The sequence below is a fragment of the Trichoderma breve genome, chromosome 3 (assembly GCF_028502605.1).
Source record: "Trichoderma breve strain T069 chromosome 3, whole genome shotgun sequence".
Taxonomy (NCBI): Eukaryota; Fungi; Ascomycota; class Sordariomycetes; order Hypocreales; family Hypocreaceae; genus Trichoderma; species Trichoderma breve.
This window is the reverse complement of record NC_079234.1, coordinates 4463435-4485339: the sequence shown is the minus strand read 5'-3', so window position 1 is coordinate 4485339 and position 21905 is coordinate 4463435. Positions and strand designations below refer to the sequence as shown.

The 21905-nt window shown below is 51.8% G+C and overlaps 10 protein-coding genes across 10 annotated transcripts; 6 read left to right on the top strand and 4 right to left on the bottom strand.

Moving 5' to 3' along the window:
* Positions 1 to 583: 583 nt before the first annotated feature.
* On the top strand, positions 584 to 2195 carry T069G_05779 (RNA recognition motif domain-containing protein; the record flags this gene model as incomplete). The annotated part of the gene is made up of 8 exons (XM_056172989.1): positions 584 to 634; positions 716 to 796; positions 1033 to 1064; positions 1126 to 1157; positions 1223 to 1274; positions 1344 to 1413; positions 1469 to 1616; positions 1675 to 2195. The coding sequence occupies 8 exons, from the start codon at positions 584 to 586 to the stop codon at positions 2193 to 2195; spliced, it is 987 nt and encodes a 328-aa protein (XP_056029847.1).
* Positions 2196 to 2783: 588 nt separating this feature from the next.
* On the top strand, positions 2784 to 3824 carry T069G_05778 (NADP oxidoreductase coenzyme f420-dependent domain-containing protein; the record flags this gene model as incomplete). The annotated part of the gene is made up of 2 exons (XM_056172988.1): positions 2784 to 2905; positions 2975 to 3824. 2 exons carry the CDS (start codon positions 2784 to 2786, stop codon positions 3822 to 3824), a joined length of 972 nt encoding a protein of 323 aa, XP_056029846.1.
* A 76-nt stretch (positions 3825 to 3900) lies between these two features.
* T069G_05777 (uncharacterized protein) lies at positions 3901 to 5527 on the bottom strand (the record flags this gene model as incomplete). The annotated part of the gene is made up of 3 exons (XM_056172987.1): positions 3901 to 4373; positions 4441 to 5338; positions 5390 to 5527. The coding sequence occupies 3 exons, from the start codon at positions 5525 to 5527 to the stop codon at positions 3901 to 3903; spliced, it is 1509 nt and encodes a 502-aa protein (XP_056029845.1).
* Positions 5528 to 6061: 534 nt separating this feature from the next.
* On the top strand, positions 6062 to 9775 carry T069G_05776 (tRNA synthetases class I (I, l, M and v) domain-containing protein; the record flags this gene model as incomplete). The annotated part of the gene is made up of 8 exons (XM_056172986.1): positions 6062 to 6092; positions 6151 to 6330; positions 6400 to 7032; positions 7096 to 8112; positions 8169 to 8628; positions 8681 to 8714; positions 8777 to 9308; positions 9369 to 9775. 8 exons carry the CDS (start codon positions 6062 to 6064, stop codon positions 9773 to 9775), a joined length of 3294 nt encoding a protein of 1097 aa, XP_056029844.1.
* Positions 9776 to 10041: 266 nt separating this feature from the next.
* T069G_05775 (DEAD/DEAH box helicase domain-containing protein) lies at positions 10042 to 12255 on the bottom strand (the record flags this gene model as incomplete). Its single annotated transcript, XM_056172985.1, has 2 exons — positions 10042 to 10782; positions 10855 to 12255. The coding sequence occupies 2 exons, from the start codon at positions 12253 to 12255 to the stop codon at positions 10042 to 10044; spliced, it is 2142 nt and encodes a 713-aa protein (XP_056029843.1).
* Positions 12256 to 12615: 360 nt separating this feature from the next.
* T069G_05774 (uncharacterized protein) lies at positions 12616 to 13236 on the top strand (the record flags this gene model as incomplete). Its single annotated transcript, XM_056172984.1, has 3 exons — positions 12616 to 12995; positions 13066 to 13126; positions 13201 to 13236. The coding sequence occupies 3 exons, from the start codon at positions 12616 to 12618 to the stop codon at positions 13234 to 13236; spliced, it is 477 nt and encodes a 158-aa protein (XP_056029842.1).
* A 308-nt stretch (positions 13237 to 13544) lies between these two features.
* On the top strand, positions 13545 to 14105 carry T069G_05773 (CSL zinc finger domain-containing protein; the record flags this gene model as incomplete). The annotated part of the gene is made up of 1 exon (XM_056172983.1): positions 13545 to 14105. One exon carries the CDS (start codon positions 13545 to 13547, stop codon positions 14103 to 14105), a length of 561 nt encoding a protein of 186 aa, XP_056029841.1.
* A 401-nt stretch (positions 14106 to 14506) lies between these two features.
* Positions 14507 to 15576, bottom strand: T069G_05772 (14-3-3 protein domain-containing protein; the record flags this gene model as incomplete). The annotated part of the gene is made up of 5 exons (XM_056172982.1): positions 14507 to 14620; positions 14682 to 14752; positions 14837 to 15078; positions 15150 to 15456; positions 15516 to 15576. The coding sequence occupies 5 exons, from the start codon at positions 15574 to 15576 to the stop codon at positions 14507 to 14509; spliced, it is 795 nt and encodes a 264-aa protein (XP_056029840.1).
* Positions 15577 to 18477: 2901 nt separating this feature from the next.
* Positions 18478 to 18931, top strand: T069G_05771 (mitochondrial ATPase inhibitor, IATP domain-containing protein; the record flags this gene model as incomplete). Its single annotated transcript, XM_056172981.1, has 3 exons — positions 18478 to 18599; positions 18683 to 18814; positions 18892 to 18931. 3 exons carry the CDS (start codon positions 18478 to 18480, stop codon positions 18929 to 18931), a joined length of 294 nt encoding a protein of 97 aa, XP_056029839.1.
* Positions 18932 to 19326: 395 nt separating this feature from the next.
* Positions 19327 to 21486, bottom strand: T069G_05770 (nucleoporin FG repeat region domain-containing protein; the record flags this gene model as incomplete). Its single annotated transcript, XM_056172980.1, has 3 exons — positions 19327 to 19515; positions 19576 to 21257; positions 21321 to 21486. The coding sequence occupies 3 exons, from the start codon at positions 21484 to 21486 to the stop codon at positions 19327 to 19329; spliced, it is 2037 nt and encodes a 678-aa protein (XP_056029838.1).
* Between the last annotated feature and the right edge of the window lie 419 nt (positions 21487 to 21905).

Here is a 21905-nt window from a genome sequence, read left to right as displayed (position 1 = left end):
GGGGAAAAGGACAGAGTCAAAAATACGAGCAATTGCCTCTAAATCAGGGGTCTCCGATTATGTCAGGCTAGGCCTATCGTAGGTATAAAATTTCTCGATGGATCAATTGATAACACCAGCGCATGCTACGGGCAGTTCTGACAATTTACATGTACTCAAAGTGGTACTGCCAAAAGTCAATGCAACTCTCTGCTCTGGATCAATCTGAAAATTATCTCCAAGAATGGAGTGAATCGCTTCAATGTCGTAAATGGTCAATGCGGTGTGTGCCTGACAAAAGTAGATGGGAGCCAAAAAAAGATCCATCCAGTCCCCCAACGCCTGTAGTAATACCTGTAGCGATAGACTAAGAGTGCACTGGGCACTCCGAAACCCCCCTGCTCTGCGCATGTGCCTGAGTGGTACCGCTCCCGGCTTCCATCGCTAGTAGTCGTCGGTGCATTTCTAGCAGGTACAATTCCGCCTTCAGTTGTCACGACTCAAAACGTTTCTTTTCTCCCAAGCATCCTCTACTGTTGAGTCCTTAGGCCAGAGCCGCGCGAGTATACATCTATCTGCAGCATCTCTTACCTCCATCTTCGCAATGGCTTCTGATAAGATGGACCGCGGCCTCGACGAAATCATTGCAGACAAGGTTGGTGCACGCATCCCATTTCTATACCGCCAGCCTCGTCTTCCCCCGAAGTCGCAAGACCATGGCTAACTCGTTCATCAGCGCAGCAATGGATCTCGAACCCGACGCGGTGGCGACCGCCGTCGTGACCGTCAAGACTATCCCCGTGACGGGGTGAAAAAGGTACGTGTTGTCGTCCCCTTTGCAGGCTTCCAGCTGGTACGCGAGGCTGACTCGCCACTCGGTCAAAGGTTGAAACTGAGCCCTTCCTCTCCTTCCTCTGAATCGTCTGGCACTCGACTTCGTCAATTGCTCTGCGCACTCCTTCGGTCAATCGATTTTCGGAGTTTTTTGCCGATCCGTGACTGGATCTTACGCTGTGATTTCCTCGCTAACCAGCTCTTTGGTCGACCGCGCAGTCTCTCCGCAACGAGCCTCGAAACTTGGATAGGTTGGTCCTGAGAAGCCATATATTACAAACAACCGAATACATACTGATGCCATTGGTGCAGCGAATGGGTACATGATCGATATGAAGAGAACAGTATAGTCACATCCTGCCTCTATTAAACCCATTCCTCTCCATTGAACCCAACTCATAATTTCCAGCGTATCGCAACAGAGGCCCTGCACCGCGTCGCAGGCGCGAGTCTCCCAGCGGGTAAGCCTACTCATAAATCAGAGAATCCATGCTTCAAAGCCTCCCCTTTTTGCTAACTCTCTTTGATAGGGGAGATGCCCGCGGCGCACGACTCCGAGTCGAAAATATCCACTACGATCTCACCGAGGAGGATCTCGATGTATGTCACTTTGGGGGTGAAAGACACCCTGAAGCCGCAGCTGACATGATGACAGGAACTTTTCCGAAGAATTGGCCCCATCACAAAGCTGCAACTGCGTTATGATCGGTCTGGACGGTCCGAAGGCGTAGCTTTCGTAACGTATGAAAGCAAAGACGATGCCGCAGAGGCTGTGAGACAATTCGATGGTGCCAATGCGAACGGTACATCTCTCTAAACGAACTCGCTGTCTAGTTTTTTGTTACTGACAAGATTGTATAGGCCAGCCAATTCGTTTGTCCATCATGTCAAGTGGGCCTTCTCGAAACCCGTTTGATACTGCTGTGATGCCAGGCAAGCCTTTGTCCGAACGCATTTCTGCTCCTGGTGGCAGATCTCGATCACTCTCTCCTCGCCGATACGATGAAGAAGATGCCGCTCGCAGGGGCATTGATCGATATGTTCCAGGCGGAAGTCGCTCCAGAAGCCCCATGCCGCCTCGCCGTGGAGGTGGAGGTGGAGGGCGCCGCCCTGGTGCCCGACGAGAGGGTGGTGGAAGGGATCAGGATGCTGCTCGTGGTGGCCGGGGAGGCAGAGGAAACGGAGGAAACGGAGGAAGCGACCGTGCTGCACGAACAAACACACCCCGACTCAAGAAGACGCAGGAGGAACTGGACGCCGAGATGGAGGACTACTTCAACGCCAACGGCGGTGCCCCAGAGCCTGCTGCGGAAGCTGCTGCTGCGCCCAGCGGAGAGGCTACTGCACCCGCTAACGCTGATGACATTGACATGATTGAGTAACCTGGATCATTATGTTTTGGTAAAGGGGAATGTGTTTTATGAGGGTATTGGAGTATTGGACTCGTTTTACAGAAAATGCCATCTGAAGCATGGGAGGACAGTGCATATATATAATTAAGCAGGGTGTGTTGTCATTACGAATGTATTGCTTTTCGGGTCAAGTTATGACATGTTGCTTCACCATTGCCTGTGACTTCCAAAGTTTGTAGACCCAGGCCGCATTTCAAGCGTACCAAAGAGATGGGCGTATTTCTGAGAGATAGGAGTTAACGATGCCTCGCACTCGACAATGACGACATATTATCTTGATATGCAGGGTCCATAGCAAGGATACCCTTCAACTTGGTTGTTTGGAGTCTCGCTAGGTATTCATAGCCATTAGCCGGGTAGATCCACCATTGACAAGCGCCATATCAACCAGATGATATCGCGGCCCGGATATAACTTGATGTACACTATTTCGTCAGCTAAGATCTTTAATACGCCATTGCTGCAACTCATAAAGTGCAGTTTAGTAGGCACATCGCTCTTATCTACCCCTCCTCTCTCAATAAAAAAAAATCTACTGGATAGATATCACCTATCAAAATGGCGAGTAGCAGTGTGCCAACAAAAGTCGGCATTTTGTCGTTGGGTGATATGGGCGCTGGCATTGCCAGGCTCTTAATTGCGCATGGCTTCCCCGTCTCTACAAACTGTCAAGGACGTAGGTGAGTAGGAGTGTTGAGGAACCTGAACCAAGTCTACATAGAATTTGTGAACTAAAAGCTCGTCTTTAGCGAAGACACAATTGAGAGAGCCCGCAATGCCGGTGTCGAGCTTCTCTCGTCCGATTTGGAGCTTGTCCAGCAGTGCAATGTCATCTTCTCAGTCGTCCCGCCTCGCGATGCCGAGGCCACGGCTCAGCGAATTGTTGATGCCTCGTCGGGTGGTTCGAGGAAAGAGACGCTTTACTATGTCGATCTGAATGCCGTTGCACCATCGACGTGTAAGAGCATCGTGGCGCTCTTTGAAAAGGCGAGGGTGCCTGTCAAGTTCATCGACGCCTGCATCCTGGGCGGACCCCCAAGTCTCAAGAAACCTAGCCAAGAGGGCGAAGAAGCCGTGTGGGATCAGCCGAGTATTCCCATTTCGGGGCCTCATTCGTTGACGTCGTTGCCGGACGGGGAGAAGCTCGCGTCCGTACTGCAGCTACGATCCATTTCGGAGGAGATTGGTGCGGCGAGCGGTCTCAAGATGTGTTTTGCGTCCATCACAAAGGGATTCACAGCGTTGGTGACGCAGTCTTTTACGACAGCGCATCGGCTTGGTGTGGTGGATGAGTTAAAGTTAGAGCTCAACCAGATGGTGCCGGCGATGCTAACCAGAGCGGAAAAGGGCGTGCCGGGGATGCCGCCAAAGGCCTATAGATGGGTGAGGGAGATGGAGGAGATTTCCAAGACGTTCCATGAGGAGGGCGGCTGGGATAGGACGGTGTTTGAGGGCATTGCTGGGGTTTACAAGGCGGTTGCCGAAGATGGGGTTCTTGGGCAGGAGAAGATTGGGAAGAGGAAGAGAGGGACTAGCTTGGATGATGTTGCAACGGTGATGGCAGAGGGACTGGAGATGAAGAAGAAGAAGACAGAGTAAATAGTTGCGATTATTTGGATAGTATATAGTTGATGATGAGAGGTGATATATACAGCTATTAGATAGAATGGCCTTGTTAGTGCTTCAGTCCTGCCAACACAATTGTTCCAACGTCCGCCAACTCATACGTCAAGTTTCCCCAAACACCCAACTCCCCTTCGGGCTCCCTCCCATATACTCGTGAGTGTGGGACGCTGAGTTTCGTTTCTTTACCACCAGGTAGGCCCCGGCCAGAGAGATAGACAGCCGAGTTCGAAAGAGCGCCAAAATGCTGTCCGATGAAGCCTTCGATTGGCTCGGGCTCTCTGGGAACTGCAACATCTCCAGCAATGCCAAACGCAACACCAGGGACAAAGGGTTCCGTAACGTCTGGAAGAGCCGGTGCTGACATGAAGAACTGGATCTGTGAGCCCTCAGGAGTGAAGCCACCACCGTTCATTGACTGTATAAAGTTCTGCATCTCTTCCTCTTCTGACAGGGAAAAATGCGTTCGTTGAGGATCAAGGGATAGTAATCCCTTCTTGGCTCCCCAGCCGCCGCCGCCGCTCACTAATTCATATCATCAGCTCACATTTTGCCTTAAGAAACATGTTATCTTTGCGAGCTTCACACTTACATATCTTGTACAGACGGCCGCCATGACTATAAAGCAGTTTGAGATGTTGGGCGGTGGCTTTTACAGTATCTCTGATATCATCAACATCTGGCAGGGCCGATATTGGCTCGGGGGCTTCTTCAAGCCATTCTTCCAATGCGCCTGACGTCTCTGGGTTAGGGGTAACCATTGCCCAGACTCCAACAGGCCCAGATAAAACTCCAGATTCGGCATTTTGTTTATGAAGTGCATTTACAATGTCTTCCAGCTCAGTAGACGCGGGAATAGTGGTTCCGTCAACTTCAATTCCTCGAATGATATTACCGAAGCTCTCGGTCACTGTTCGGGGCTGCGTCAACGGCATCAGGGGCGCCCACGTGTCGAGTTGGGCTAAAGATTTGAGGTCGTTATCCAGTAAGACTTTCACAAATTGTGAGTGCTTTTCTGTTTGGCTAGCGAGTTTAGGAGGATTTTGCGTCAAATCAAACTCAGATAGCAAAAGTGTAGACGCTCTATTGTTGTGGAATGTAGTTCTGGCCAGCGGCAGCGTTAATGAGGGATCTCCCAGGCTAAAGGTGAGAGCAGACACTGAATCTGCATCATCTTTGGACTTTGGAGGATTCTGCTGCCACAGGTGCGGCAACATATCATCCAATTGGCCTCGTAGGACTGACACTCCCTGGAGAGGCCTCAGTGAACCTATGGGGGCTGCCAGATGGTCGACCACAGCGCTTAACACATGGAATCTCCCCACGTCCGCAGAACCAGCCATCAATCTAGCAAAATCTCCCATGAGATTTTCATCTTCTAGGTCTTTGGAAAAGCTGGGCGTTGCGAGGAGCACTGCAGCGTTGTGGCCGTTGGCATTTTCCAAGATTTTTTTGCTTCTCAGTTTCTCAAAGAGCTCTCCATAGTTGATCTAAGAACCATTAACGAATTGATATCCACAAATTTTAAAAACATATCTTACCTTCTCATCCGCTTTCGGAGCATACGTAAATCTGGTTTGACTGTTACCAGAAGAGCTTGAATAGGCTTTTCGCAAAGCTGATGAGCCTCTCCGTGAAAGCAAGCCTCTCGCAGCCTGTTGGGATAGCCGGATGATCATTTTATACAAGAGGCCAGGCTAAACATGCGCCAAGATTATGCTAGCTGAATTTCTTTAAAGACAGATTCTCAAGTAGTTCTTTATAATGAATGCGTCATTACTAAATGGAAAAACCCAAAATGAAGAAGTTTTCATGGAAAGATGATGATGCTGAAGAACGTCGGTTTACATGGAATTCCTTAGTCAAGTTGGTTTGCCCATGTAAGAGCGTCTGTGGCGCTCATTGTGGCTTGATCGCAAATTGGACCCAAATTACGATCTGAACCCCGCGGCACCGCCACACCCCTCAACATCCCACCTGATAAGGGCAGTGACTCAAATTTCAGACCAAGAAACTTTGACTCTGGATCCCGATAGCGCAATCAGAGCCGGTCTTTTCCAAAGTGAACTTTTGACGCTTAGGATTGACGAGGAGGCCAATTCACTCTAGGGCTTCCCCGAAGAACATCCAGCACGACGTTCAGATTCGCGGCTCGAGCACTTCGAGTGCGGCCAGTTTATCCTGCAAGATCTTTTACCACCACACGTGCAATCATGGCGACCAACTCTGGACGAGGAAATCCCAGTACGTTACTGTTAGAACAAGGCGGTTGAAGATTGTCACTAATATGGACGGTTCATAGTCGCGGCGACTGAGGGTATCCAGGAAACCAACACCGCGCCTCCCAAGGTCTCCGGCGAGGTCAAGCAAGAGATTGCCAACTCGACCCAATCTGCTGCTCCTGGAGAGCACGCCTCTGGTCAAGATGCTGGCGTTGTCCCTGCTCCCGAGGGGCCTGCGAAAGTAAAGTCCGAAAAGGAGTGTAAGGGATCCCAATTTCTCCACGTTCAATCTTATTTCCCAAGAGCTGCTATCTAACTTACCCTTTCAGTAGAGAAGGAGCGCAAGAAGGCTGAAAAGGCCGCCAAACTCGAAGCGAAAAAAGCAAAGGCTGCTGCCGCCGCCGCTGCTCCCGTCAAGGAGAAAAAGGCAAAGAAGGAGAAGGTAGAGGAGGAGCCGCTACCCGAGTACGTCGAAGATACCCCCGTTGGAGAGAAGAAGCGCATCCGATCGTTCGACGACCCTCACTTCAAGGCATACAACCCCATTGCCGTCGAGTCCGCATGGTATACTTGGTGGGAGAAGGAGGGGTTTTTCAAGCCCGAGTTCACTGCAGATGGAAACGTCAAGGACGAAGGTAGCTTCGTCATTGTCCACCCGCCTCCCAATGTCACTGGTAACTTGCACATGGGACACGCCCTGGGCGACTCGCTTCAGGATCTCATGATCCGATGGAACAGGATGCAAGGCAAGACTACTCTGTGGCTTCCTGGTTGCGACCATGCCGGTATCTCTACTCAGAGTGTTGTTGAGAACATGCTCTGGAGACGGAAACAGCAGACCAGACATGACCTCGGCCGAGAGAAGTTCGTTGAGACCGTCTGGGAGTGGAAGGAGGATTACCACAAGCGTATCAACAAGGCTTTGACTAGCTTGGGTAGCTCTTTTGACTGGAGCCGGGAAGGTGTGTATTATCAATTCAAGCGAGGGTTTGGAGTTCTGTTTCTTTAGGGCTAACAATATGCAGCTTTCACCATGGATCCCAACTTGACAAAGGCCGTCGTCGAAACTTTTGTTCAGCTTCACGAGGAGGGCATCATTTACCGTGCCAACAGACTTGTCAACTGGTGCACAAAGCTTAACACAGCTCTTTCGAACCTCGAGGTCCAGAACAAGGAGCTCACTGGAAGGACGCTCCTCGATGTCCCCGGTTACGATAAGAAGGTCGAATTCGGTGTCATTGTTCACTTCAAGTACCCTATCGAGGGTAGCGACGAGACTGTCGAGGTTGCCACTACCCGTATTGAAACCATGCTGGGTGATACTGGTATTGCTGTTCACCCCAAGGACGCGAGATACACGCATCTGATTGGCAAGAACGCCGTCCACCCATTCATCCCGGGTCGCAAGCTGCCCATCATCGCCGACGAGTATGTCGACATGGAATTCGGAACCGGAGCCGTCAAGCTGACTCCGGCCCATGACCCCAACGATTTCACACTTGGCCAGAAGCACAAGCTGGAATTCATCAATATCCTCACTGACGATGGACTGATGAACGAGAATGCTGGGCCATACAAGGGCCAGAAGCGCTTCGATGTCAGATACTCCATCCAGGATGCTCTGAAGGAGAAGGGGCTGTATGTGGACAAGAAGGACAACCCCATGAAAGTTCCTCTGTGTGAAAAGTCCAAGGACATCATCGAGCCCATCATGAAGCCCCAGTGGTGGGTTAGAATGAAGGAGCTCGCTGCGCCCGCTCTTCAGGCCGTTCGAGATGGCAAGATTAAGATTCAGCCCGAGAGCGCTGAAAAGAGCTATTTCCGCTGGCTGGAGGACATCAATGACTGGTGTATCAGCCGACAGCTGTGGTGGGGTCACAGATGCCCTGCATACTTTGCCAAGATTGAGGGTGGCTCTGAGGGCATCCCCGAAGACAAGCTCTGGTTTACCGGAAGAACCAGAGAAGAAGCAGAGAAGAAAGCCCAGGCGGCTTTCCCTGGCAAGACCTTCACTCTTGAGCAGGATGAAGATGTCCTTGATAGTGAGTTTATATACGGCATACATCTGTTTACTACTTTGGCACTAACACTAGTATAGCTTGGTTCTCATCTGGTCTGTGGCCGTTCAGCACTTTGGGCTGGCCTGAGAAGACACTTGACTTTGAAAAGCTGTTCCCTACGAGCGTCCTTGAGACTGGCTGGGATATTCTCTTCTTCTGGATTGCCAGAATGATCATGCTCAGCTTGAAGCTAACAGGACAGGTTCCCTTCAAGGAGGTCTACTGCCACAGTCTCGTCAGAGATTCAGAGGGCCGGAAAATGAGCAAGAGTCTGGGTAACGTCGTTGACCCGCTCGATGTCATTGCCGGTATCAAACTGGAAGATTTGCATGCGAAGCTTCTTCAGGGTAATCTGCACCCCAGCGAGGTCCAGAAGGCCACCAAGTACCAGAAGACTGCCTTCCCCGATGGCATTCCTGAGTGCGGAGCTGACGCACTCCGCTTCACCATGATCAATGCCACAACCGGTGGTGGTGACATTAACTTGGAAGTCAAGATGTAAGCAAATCTCAATGTTGATTCCTCCCGACACCGCTGACATCGTCATTAGTATTCACGGCTACCGAAAATTCTGCAACAAGATTGTACGTCATGGAAAATCCAGCATCTTTTGATCTCTTTCTTTTGCGGCTAACATCAGCATTAGTTCCAAGCAACCAAGTACGTCTTGGGAAGTCTGCCCCAGGACTTTGTTCCCTCAAAAACTGGTGCCGTTCCTGGTAAGACTCTGGCCGAGAGATGGATTCTCCACAAGATGAACCAGGCCGCCAAGGAGATCAACATCGCCCTTGCCGATCGAGAGTTCTCAAAGTCCTCAATCATTGTTTACCGTTACTGGTACAACGAGCTCTGTGACGTGTACATTGAAAACTCAAAGGCCATTATCCGCGATGGCACTGAGGAGGAGCGCAACTCGGCTATCCAGACTTTGTACACTGCTCTGGAGGGAGCTCTTACCATGATCCACCCCTTCATGCCTTTCATCACCGAGGAGATGTGGCAGAGAATGCCCCGAAGACCCAGCGATGAGACAAAGTCCATCATGGTTGCCAAGTACCCTACCTACGATGCTGTTCTTGACGACCCGGCGTCAGAGGCCGCTTATGAGCTTGTGCTCGACTGCACCAAGGCTTCCCGATCGCTCATGTCAGAGTATGCCATCAAGGAGGACGCTGAGAGTAAGTAGATTCCTATAACAAATCGGCCTGCTCCATTATCTAACATGACATCCAAAATAGTCATCATCCAGGCGTACAACCCAGAGTCTCTCAAGACTTGCAAGAACGAAGTGTCTTCGATCAAGTCGCTCAGCGGCAAGAGCGTCAAGACCATGGAGGTCGTCGGCCCCGACGCTCCTCGACCTCTAGGTAGCGTTGCTTACCCCGTTTCTACCGCTGCCTCCGTCTTCCTGCACGTCAAGGGCCGGGTGGACATGGATGCCGAAATTACAAAGGCACAGAAGAAGCTCGAGAAGACCACCACCAACATCCAGAAGCAGGAGAAGCTCCTCGCAGATCCTGGATACAAGGAGAAGGTGTCGGCGGCCGTCCAGGAGGGAGACCTCAAGAGATTGGCTGATGCCAAGCAGGAGAAGCACAGCTTGGAGGAGACGATTAAGCAGTTTGAGCAGCTCAAGTTGGAGTAGACAGCATAGACTGTGTGCTAAAAGAGTAGCCTGAGATCTAAAGGGTTACATTCTCATGTAGATGGAAAAGGAGTAAGATCTCTAGAGTACACGACAGAGAAGTAAAACAAAAATAAAAAAGTTGCTAAGAGAATCAAGATTTCTTCTAAAGTAGAAAAAGTAGTAAACAAGGATGGCCAGTATCTCTTTGGCATCTGATTTGAGTAATGAACCTAAACTCCGTCTTTTTGCATAAAACATTATATAAATTGGCCAATGTAATCAAGTTACCAATTTCCTTTACCGCCTCCCCCTTTGCCTCCTTCAGAAGCAGCAGCCTCATCCTTCTTGCTGGCTCCGCCGCGAACCGGCCTCGACTGCGCCGCCTCGTGTCTCTTGAGCTCGTCGGGTACCTTTGAGATGGAGCTCTTGCTCAAGATCTGTTTAAGGTCATACAGGACATCTGCATCCTCGTTGCCCAGGAAAGTAATGGCCACACCACTCTTTCCAGCACGACCAGTACGACCGATACGATGCGTGTAGCTCTCGATATTGGTAGCCATGTTGAAGTTGATGACGAGCGAGACGTCCGGCACATCGATACCACGACCGGCAAGATCGGTGGCGACAAGGACCTGCGTCTGGCCCGAGCGGACGGATGCAAGAGCGGCTTCTCGCTGCTCCTGCGTCTTCGATCCGTGCAGCGTGACGACGGACCATCCCATGGACTTGATGTCGCGGGCGACAGCATCGCAGTTGCGCTTGATGTTGACGAAGACGATGATCGGGGGCGCAAAAGCGTTCGAGGAGAGGATCTCCTGCAGCCGCTTCTTGCGCCGGTCCTCGCCGGAAACGAACTCGACGCGCTGTTCGACGGTGTCGACGGCCTCGCCTGCATTACCGATGGTGACGATGGCAGGACGGCGGAGGTATTTTTTGGCAATCTTTTCAACCAGCGGAGGCATGGTGGCCGTGTACATCATGGTTTGACGATATCGGTCTTTGCCTCCTACGTAACGCTTCATGAGCTGGGCGTTTTCAGCGTCGTCTGTATCCGGCTTCTCGTTGGACACCGGTAGAGCATCGAGGATCTTGTTGACCGAATCCTCGAAACCAAGGTCAATCATTCGATCAGCCTCGTCCATGATGATGTAGCAGCACTGCACCAAGACAAGAAGTCTTCGCTCTATGCAGTCGACAAGACGACCAGGCGTAGCGACGATAATCTCGGCACCGTTGCGCAGAGCAAAGGCCTGTTCTTCTAGTGAATGTCCACCAACGATGCTGACACACCTGAAGCCCAGCGGCTCAGCGAACTTCCTCGCCTCCGTCTCAATCTGCTGCACCAGTTCACGAGTTGGCGCGATGATGAGCGCGTACGGACCATCGTTCTTGTTGGCCTCTGTGAGGGGCGGCAGGTCGGAGATGTACACCAAAAGGGGCAGTAAGAAAGCAGCAGTTTTACCGGAACCCGTGACGGCAACACCAATAAGATCACGGGCCTGCAATGCAATCGGGATGGCTGCTCGCTGAATAGCAGAGGGTTCCTTGTAGCCAACGTTGTCCACAATGTCAAGCAGCCGTCGCGGCAGCCCGGATTCCTCCCAGTTGCGCATTGGATTGGGAATTGCGCCTCCCTTGGTCGAAATGCCAAAGTCTTCTTTGAAGATGCGCCAATCTCGCTCGCGCATCTCGTTGAGGTCCTTGTCCGACCAGTGCCGTCCCAGGCCCGTCCTCTCTGCCCTCTCCTTTGCCCTCTCGCGCGCCCTGTAAAAGTCTTCCATAATTCCTATTGCTCTCTCCTTGCCATGTTCTAGGTCGCGCTGCTCAATCATCTTTGCTCGCTTGCGCGCCCGCTGCTCGGCTTCTTTGTCGAACTCGCCACCAACGCCAGCCAGGGAGCCGCCTCTGTTGACGCTCTGGCTCATGTATAGCGGGTCGTTGTCTCTCGATGTGTCCTCATCTGCATCCCACTCAAAGTTAAACTTCTTTTCTGTCGTTCGCATTCGCTTCTTCTTGGCCGAAAAGCTTGACTGCTGGTTGACTTCTGGGCCAAGGTACCGCGAGCGCAGCAGTGAGTCCTCAATCTCCGCCGCCGATCGCTTAACGCCTTCAGTCTTTGAGTTTTTCTTTCCATCTCTTCCGTCTCGTCCGTCTCGTCCGTCTCGACCATCTCGACCATCTCGGCCTCTACCACTACCGCTCCCCCCAGCCGGTTGGTTCATCGCCCTTGGACCTGTGGGTGGCGCGATGCCGTTGGGGGCGCCGTTGGGGGGGCCATTAGAGGCTGGTAGACCATTTGCGCGGGTTTCCCATCTTCTCTCTTCCTCCCGTCGCCTTTGTGAATCATCCGCCGCCTTGCGCTTCTTCTCTTCTTCCTCCTGCTTCGCCTTCTCAGCTGCTAGCCGTTCGCGTTCTGCCTTGGGGATAAATCTGGGTTTAGCGGCAGCAGCATCAGCTGCCTTCTTTTTCCGAAGGATCTCTTCTATGTCGAGGGGCATTTCGGGTTTGTGGTATATGTTGTATTCAGTAGACAAGGAAAAGGGAAATCAAGGGTCCGCATGCATTAGTTTCTGACGTGAAATAAATCGAAAGTTGAACTTGGGCAACCAGGAAGCAGACAAGGCTATGAATTATGGAGAGCTTCAGGCCCACTCTAAGATTTGTGTCCAATTAAAGCAATTTATATTAGTGGACCCTGGTTAGTGGGTGTTCAGCCTTGGGAATCTCGAATTCAAATTAGGAACCTCTAAAAAAGAGCCTCCCCGCGATCAGGTCATACCCGGCAGAACAGCCCTGCCATTCCGCCCTCGTCCCTCCGGAACCAGGCCAATGCCAGTGTCTGGCACTTCATAGCGCCCATGGCCTCCCCCTCCAGCTTCGTCCAGCTCGCAAAGAGCCTCCCAGAGCCGCTGCAGCGCTTCTTCGCACGCTGGCCTCCCGCGGCGCTCGTCGCACCCGGCACTCCTCCGACGCCGTTCCAGGAGCAACGACCAAATCCCTTTCGATTCTACAAACACCCCGTGACTGGGCGGTGGCAGGATCCCGTCTACTCACAGCGAAGGCAGGCGCAGCTGGTCAAGCTTGCGCGGGACCACGGCGTTGAAGAGCTGCTGCCCGAGACGACCAAGGGAACAGAATACCAGCTGGCTCATCGTGTTGAGCATGGTCTGAGAGTCAAGGGTACGGGTGTGGGACAGAAGGTCAAGGGTCACATCCACGAACGACACATGATTGCAAAGTATGTCAATCACTTTCTTGTCCATCTTCTTCGTGCTATTGGATCACTCAAGACTAACACTGTCATTCAGGATGGAACAGAGGAGGAAAGCCATGCTCGAGATGCCAAGACTCATCCGGGCCTGGAAAAGTGTAAGAATCTCTCTATTTTTCTCACTATTTTTTCACAAATCACGAAGCATAGCTGACTGGAAAACGCACAACAGATCGGGAAGAGAAACTGGACCAAGTTCCCGAAATAAACGAAATGATGCAGGAGAAAAACCACTTTATCCCGGCGAGTATGTACATGCGCCGTGTATTTCTATGTACAACAATGAGAAACGAATATACAGATTCACTTCAGACTCTCTCTGCTTTCTTTTTCATCGTGCTTGATTCAGCTTTCCATCATATCCTGCCTCTGGTCGCAAAGGTTCATTAGCATCACGTGATTTTGACATGTCTAAATTTGCCGCCTCCAGTATCTTCAAACACAGCATCCAAAGCCATGTGTAGAAACGCATAAGTCTTTTTAAGCATTTCACCCTGTTTAATTTTTTTACAACTCATGGCGCTCTCTTCGCCATCTCACTACGAGATTCTCGGCCTCACCCCCACCCTCCTCAACTCCCAGCATGACCCCTCCACACTCATAAAGCAGGCCTATCGCAGGGCCCTCCTCCGTCACCATCCCGACAAGGCTGCTGCTGCTACTCCATCGGTCTCACTATCAGCTTCATCCCCATCTCAGCTCTACACTATAGACCAAATCACACAAGCCTTCACAATTCTCTCATCGCCTCGCCAGCGCAGCACCTACGACGCCAACCTGCGTCTCACAAGAGCCAACGGGGACGGTTCAGAAGCTCGTTTTCAGACAGGCATTGAAAACGTCGACTTAGACGATTTGCAGTTCGACGAAGGGGAAGAGCGCTGGTATAGATCCTGTCGCTGTGGCAATGATCGCGGGTACTCCTTTCAGGAGTCAGATTTAGAAGAGGTTGAGCACGAGGGGGTGCTCATGGTTGGCTGTCACGACTGCAGCCTTTGGCTCAAGGTTCACTTTGCCGTTGTAGATGAAGCAGATGACAGTCATTTGTCGACATCAAATAAAAAGGAACCAAGTTGACCTCGTTTAGAATTTGCCACAAAAATTCATGACAGAGACGAAGCGTGACTATGATTAGCAAGGCGTTTTTAGGAGTCGAGCAATCAACAAGCATATGGAAAGGTTACTTGGTAAAAAGTAAAATAATATTAAAAAGCAATTTTAGTAGTTTTTATTTGTCCAGACGGCTACGCATCAAGAGTCTAAAAGCAGAACCTCCAATATGCTCTTCTTCAATCCTCCCTGCCAGTCCGTTGAGGGGGAACCAAATCGGTTCTCTCCCCGAAAGTTGCGTGTTTACCTAAACGATGCCGAAGCTCTTGATCAAAAACGAAGTCTTCCATCCACTCCGTAGACACCAGCCCATCCGATACCAAAGCGACCAAAGCCTAGAGATTCATCCTGCGCTCCCCTACCTGAGTTTACTCAGCCTTGGGCTCCTCAGCGGGGGCGGCAGCCTCGGCTGGGGTCTCCTCCTTGGCGGGGGCATCGGCTTGGCCAGAAGTGTTCTCGGCCTCAGAAGAGGTCCAGAGAGTCTTTGGTAATGAGTTAGCAAAACGTGTGCAATCAATCACCGGGGGTGGGATAAATGCGAACCAGGTTGTCACGGAGCAGCTGCATGATGAGGGTGGAGTCCTTGTAGCTCTCCTCGCTGAGGGTGTCGAGCTCTGTGTGGCGGATGCGTCAGCGAAATTCAATTAGGGTAGCCAACGAAATCGGCTTCTTCTCCCATCTCAGAGGAGAAAACTTACCAGCAATAGCATCGTCGAATGCCTGCTTAGCGAGGTGGCAAGCCTGGTCAGGGGCGTTGAGGATCTCGTAGTAGAAGACGGAGAAGTTGAGCGCAAGACCCAGGCGGATAGGGTGGGTAGGAGGCAGCTCGGTCTGGGCAACCTCGGTAGCAGCCTTGTAAGCCTCGAGAGACTTGTCGGCGGAGTCCTTGCGGCGGTCGCCAATGGCGAACTCGGCAAGGTAACGGTGGTAGTCACCCTTCCTGTGATGGGGAAGAGGAAATTAGCTCAATCCGGCATATTGGAATCAATGGAAGAAACATGGCATGCGCACATCTTGTGGTAGAAGACCTTGGACTCTCCAGACTTGGCAGAAGGAATCAGGTGCTTGTCAAGAACATCGAGAATGTCATCGCAGATCTTGGCAAGCTCGGCCTCAATCTTCTGGCGGTACTCCTTGATAAGGGTAACCTGGGAAGAGTTGCCCTTAGACTCCTCCTTCTGCTCGATAGAAGTGACTATTCTCCAAGAGGCACGGCGGGCACCAATGACGTTCTTGTAGGCGACGGAGAGGAGGTTGCGCTCCTCGACGGTCAGGTCGCGGTCCTCGGAGGCGACGATCTTCATGTTCTCGACCATCTCTGTTGGGGAACTTCGGTCAGCGCGGTCGATCGGGGAGAGAGAAAAGCGATCAACGAACCCTCATATCGCTCGGCCTGCTCGGCGAGCTTGGCCAGATAAACAGCATCTTCGTGACCCATTTTGACGGTTGGTTTTTGAGATTTTTTGGAGTTTTATGGCAGCTGGTCTCAATCAGTCAGCAGGTTGCACGCGTCCGAGATGGCGTAACGCAGAAAGTAAGAGAGTTGGATCAGGCAAAAAGGCGAGTGTTTAGGGTTTGACAAAGGGGGATGGGAAGAATTTAAAACGAAGAAGAAAAAAAATCAGTGCAAGGGGAGCAAGGCAGCAGCCACAGCCTCATCGAGATGAACAAGTAAATCCTGCGCGAAAGCACCGTGGCAGGAACAAGTGCCGCAGGGCTGACTTTACGACAAGGCCCAAGTGAGGCTTGCTCCCCCGCTCCTTAAACCCCACCAAAGGGGTTTAACAGCGAATGCGCCAGCTACCGCGACAGACACGCAGGCCTCCGAGCGACGGAAACAAAGGCGATTCCAGGGCCCAATAGCGCTGATAGAGTCGCAAGCAGCTGCTCGGTCCCAACGCGATTGAGGGCTCTGGAAGCGCTGTCTCTTGCGTGCCCGGGGGGTTGCCAGGCCATGACGACAGCGAGGAGGGGCGCGCGCCATGCCATAAGGCGCTCACATAGCGAGGCGGGAATGCTATCAGGGCGGGAGAGGATGGGCTGCTGTCGTGGGCAAAGGAGAGTGATGGAAAAGTTCGGCAGGATGCATAGGGCGGGAGAGATACGTACGTGCGATGAGACGCGGTTCTGGGAGAAAAGGGGGGTTGATGCTTCGTTGAGAGAGAAGAAAAGGGAATGGAACTTGCAAGATTTAAGCTGTTGCTGAGGTCGGGTCCCAGTTAGCCAACGCATTGATTCAAGCGTCCTAATAGCGAATAGCGGTTGTCGAACGCTTTTGCCCACGGGCCTCACGTGCCGTAGAAGCCTCACCCTTTTCAGGGCTTGGGTGGGCAAAGTACAGGAACATGTGGGTACTTGGTAGGCGCCTGTTTGAACAGTTGAAAGGCCTGCTAATCTCGTACATCTAGGTACCCTCCCTCACACTTACCCTGTCTCTCCATCACGTCACAGTGCTGAGAACAGGTACCACGGCAAGGTACAGGTTGCCGGTACATACAGGGAGGATGGGGGCACCCAACCAAAAGAGAAGCACAAGCACCCAGCCTGCAAATGCTGCTTCTACAGGACGAGAAATAGCACCAACTGAGACCTAATGCGCCAAGTGGGTGGCGTTGACGTATTATTGAGTTAGTCCTAAATCGAGTGATGGGTCGTCATCATCCTGTGCCTTGGTTGCCTTTTTGTTCAAGTTTTTCTCAAAGGGCATATCGCGATTCAACGTTCTTGTTCGCCGTGGTGGCTGCCTGATGGCAATGCAGCCAATTCGCATCACCCTCCCAATCATTGATAAGATGAGGCTCCGACAATGCAGTCACGCGGCTCTGGTCAAATGGTCGGCAAGAGATTACGGCCATGTCCAGCAGTGAACTAAGGTACTGGGTATTCATTTCCCTTTGTCCTAGACGGCAATCCAGCTCCTTGCACATCCCCACTCTGAGATGCGTTGGAGAGAATCTAATCTCTCTGTGAACCAAATAAGGTATATTGATAATATCAAGAGCAACACTCGTACCTGCTAGGTAGCATCTAGTGGTAATGAGAGCGTAGTACTTTTTGATCATCCAACCAAGTTGATGCGATGGGTGAAATTACCATTACATCATACTCCCTTGGGTGTTAATTTCCACTCGCACCTCCTGCAGTTGAACCGTGATCCTTAGTAAGCAGGAGTGCGATCCTGATCTGGACCGTTACGAGCCGACACTCGTACATTACCTAGTACTTACCCGGGAAACAAAGTTTACCAGCAAATGAATAAGTAAAGGGAGACGTGAAATAGCAATAGCCCAGCAACCAAGAAAATCCATGATTAGTCGTTAGAGGAAATTGAAAAACCGGCACTTTTTCTCTACTTGGGTTTTCAGCCTCTGCTGGTATGGCTACCCGTCTTCCAACATCTGCATACCATGATTAACTTAAGGTTGTACATAATACTGTAATATAGAGCAAGAGAGCATGCTAGATAGCCACACTCTTCCTACATCAACAGAAGAAATACAAGCTATCAGCTCAGCGTGTGAAGTAAAATGCTTTGACACCGTTAACCATTGAAGAAATTTCTAACTTTGGGGCCTGGTTCTATTCGATTCTGTACCTGTCTACCTAGTAGTAGATGGAGAATGTATGTACGTAACCATCCGTACCGAAATATCCCGGCATCCACATCAGCTGCTTGCGCTTGAGTCTAACTCAACGCATCTGATCAGTCCACCACATTATCCGATCGTATCGTGATGTACGATTCTAGGATTGAATCGTCTCCGCATGACGAGTGACGATTGTTTTGTGGGATGAAGCAAGTTGAATGCTTGCCAATGCCAATAGAAGCTCCTGTCTGGTGCTTTGCTGCTTGCTTGCTGAGATTTCGATGTCATAAGTAGGCAGTTACTTAGCTTGACCAATTCAATACACATTACCTGCAAATGTGACAAGATACTAGGTAATGATATCAAATTTTATTTTGGGGATTTTTATTTGGAACAAAGCATACTTGCAGCCTTGCGTCCATCATTGTGATTTCGATTCCCATCTGGAAGCCTCGCCAACAATCTGCCATCTCTCCACAGCCCCCAGAAAAAAGCAGCAACGGCACTATTCCCGATTGACGGCCATCGAACCACTGGATTGCCGGCCTATGACGCTCAGCCCCTCAGGCCACTCCCGAGTCGGCAGCACAAGCTGCTCTCTGCTGCGGTTCAGCTCCTCAGGCCAAAAAGCTCCAATTGCGACAAGCAAATTATAACCTCACTTCCCTCCCCCACGCTCAATTTCCCACCCTCCAACCTACACACCTCGAATCCCTTTCCGCCCCAGAAAGCTCAACAAACACCCTCAAAAGATGCTCCGCACAACCCTCACCAAGACGGCTGCCTTCCGTCCCATGCGCGCCGCTTTCACCACCACTGCCCGCGCCATGAGCGAAGGAGACACTGGTGCTCCCCCCAAGATGGGCGGCCCTGGGTAAGTGACAATCCCCAATTCAATGCAGCCAAATCAGACAAGAAAGAGATCGCCATCTAACGCCCAGCTGCGCACTGTGATAGCGACGCTTTCCAGCGCCGCGAAAGAGCCTCAGAGGAGTACGCCATCCGCCAGCGCGAGAAGGAAAAGCTCCTCGAGCTCAGGAAGAAGCTCACCGAGCAGCAAGAGCACCTCGACCGCCTTGCCAAGCACATGTACGCGCAACAGCCCTCCTCGTAATCCCTCCCCAATTGACCCACCCCCAATACTAATGAACCGGGCTCTCTCTTAGCGATGAGATCACCAAGGAACAGGGTGGCGAGCAGAACTAAAAAGAGGGAAAGACAACAAATGAGATGAACTTAGAAGACAAAACCGATTCATGTTGGCCTATGCGGGCCATTGACTGAGCAGTTCAGACTGGAAGTTTGGGAACAAGCAACTCCTCTGGAGATCGAATTGCGCTATACATTGGTTTCATATGCTGCGTATTTTCTCTGTTGCCGCCTACCTAGGTACTGTACAGCTACATGAACTCTTCTCCATCTTACGAAGAAAAAACAAAAACAAATAATATAAAGAAAGGAAAAAAAGGAGCTACCCCGGTGCTGTGTTCCACCAGGTCCCTTATTGATTGTGCATGTGAAAAAAAGCCTTTATTAGATTCATTCTTTCCTGATACCATCCCGGAACTCCAATTTCAATCACCCATGTCCAATGAAATGCTTCACCTCCGTCCCATGTAAGATCTATAGAAACTCTCTGCCACATCGCTCTCTCCGCTTCCGTAGTGGCTACCCATGTTGCTGCTGGATTTCTGCGCCGCTGTGACCTTGGCTTGCAGAGCTGAGGAGTTGGCATCGATCCATTGCAGCTGTGTAAGATGGCTGTTCAACACCCGAACAATTTGGCTCAGCTGCATCGTACCGTTAGCAAATACTTGTTTTGTAGATTGAAGATTTACGTCAAAACTTACGGGGTCCTCTGCCTTGGCTCCTTTGCTCAAAGTTCCGGAAATGTCATTGATCTCCTTGACCATCTTGGACAAGTCTCGCGACTTCTCGTCGAGTTGCTGGGTGAGCTTCTCCGCCAGCTTATAAGTGCGTTCACGTTCTTGGTCAGGTCCTCCAAGTTGCTCGCCAGGGCCCATCTGCTTGGCAAACATATCTTGGACTTCTGACTCGTAACGGTTCAGCCAAGCCTCCAGCTCCTCCTGCTGGCTCTCCACAGCGGCAAGTTGGCGCTCAATCTCATGGCTGGCCCGCTCTGCTTCGAAAGTGTCCAGATATAGCTTCTGGATCTTTTCGCCATTGTCTACCAAGTTTCTGTCCCAGTTGGACACAATGGTAGCCTGTTCCTTGAATTGCTTCTGGTATTTGGACAGATCTGAAGCCCACCGCGTGACAATATCCTCCATCGTCTTGTTCTTTAGCCGGGCCATCTGAGAAGGGGGGCCGGTAGTGGAAGCTCCCAAAGCGTTGGTGGTACCGGTTGTGGCAGCTGGCTTGGCAGCATCTTTATCGCCACCAAGTTTGGCTCCGAATAAGCCACCGCTAGTGGCCGTCGTGGTCGCTGGTGCTGCAGTTGTTGTGGCTGCGGTGGTGGCTGCAGCTGTGGCAGGCTGAGGAGTAGCAGCAGCAGCTGTGGTACCAAACAGTGAAGCAGCAGGTTTGGCTGTTGTTGGGGCTGCTGAGGATGAAGTCGCAGTAGTGGCGGCAGTTGGCTTTAATCCAAATAGACCAGAAGCGGCGGCGGGAGCTGCGGTAGATCCAGAAGCTGCAGAGGTAGTGGCCGCAGCAGGGGCTGTTCCGAAGAGACCTCCCGCAGATGTTGCCGCTGGGGTCGTGGTAGCAGCCGGCTTAGCTCCAAACAGAGAGCTAGTTGTTCCAGCAGTGGTCGGCGCCGCAGCAGTTGTGGATGATGCCGGCGCAGCAGTGGTAGTTGCGGTATTGCCAAAGAGGCCTGTGGTTTTCGGTGCGGCAGCCGTGGTGGCGGCAGGTTTGGCGCCGAACAGGCCACTTGTAGATGACTGAGTTCCACCGCTGAACAGCCCTGATCCTGATGTGGCAGCAGCCGCGGGCTTCTCAGTCAAGGCTGAGGTTGAAGTAGCAGTAGGCTTTGCCCCAGCGTTGCCAAACAAACCACTCGATGGGGCAGCAGTCCCAGTGTTTCCAAACAAGCCTGTGCTTGCAGGTTTGGCTGGCGGTACACCGGCCGGCGTCGTCGATGGCATAGAGAACAGGGGCTTGGCGGGAGTTGCAGTAGCGGCAGTGCTGGCAGTAGCCGGAGTAGGAGCTTGGGAGCCAGAGGCTGGTGTTTTGGCCCCAAAGAGTGAAGAGGGGTTGGCGGTTCCAAACAGATTCCCGGCAGTTGGAGCAGGCGTTGGAGTTGTCTGTGCATTGGCAGTCTTGCCGGCATTGTTTCCGAATAAGCCACCACTCGTGGACGGAGTGGTAGATGCATTGTTGCCAAACAGACCACCAGTGGATGGTGCTGTGCTAGTTGTCGCGCTGCCAAACAAGCCACCCGATGTGGTAGATGCTCCAGTGGCCGCGCCGCCAAAAAGACCACCTGTCGCCGGAGTTGTCGAGGATCCTCCACCAAACAGGTTTCCTCCCGAAGTGGTAGGAGTAGCAGAAGATGGAGGAATGGCATTTCCTGAATAGAGCCCGCCAGTAGCTGGCTTCTGCGCAGCGTTGTTGCCCTGGCCTCCAAACAAACCTCCCGGGGGGTTGGTGGCTGGAGTCGTCGATTTTCCGAAAGAAAAACCAGGAGTTCCAGAAGCAGCAGGAGCAGTGCCAAATAGACCACCTGCGGCTGGCGCTGTGCTGGTTGTGCTATTGGGCGCGGCGCCCGAAGTGCTCGGAGTTCCAAAGCTGAAAGCCATGGCGATTGGGGTGGTTTATCTGGTGCTTGTTTGATTCGTCGGCGGTCGTGATGCGCGCGCGGCAGCTACTTTGTAAATCAGGAGATTCAGTAGGCTTTCATAATAACCCAAAGCTCAACCAAGATGAAGACGGAGAATTGGAGGTCGTGCGAGATTGCCGACAGCTCACCCAGGGATGGTTCGGATTCGAGAGGGAAGAAAACGAAAACAAAACTACTGAGCGGCCCCAAGGCTGATGGTTGGCTAGGTGCTTTTTTCGCGGTTCTGTTTTCTTAGGAGCTTAGGCCTAGAGCGCGCAGCCGTGCTGTGGCTGGGGAGAGTCTCTTCACGAAACTCCAGCCACAGAGATCGTTACCAGCCACAGCCTCCGTACAGAAAGTATCAGGTACTAGTGGCCTTCTCCACGTGACGATAGCGCG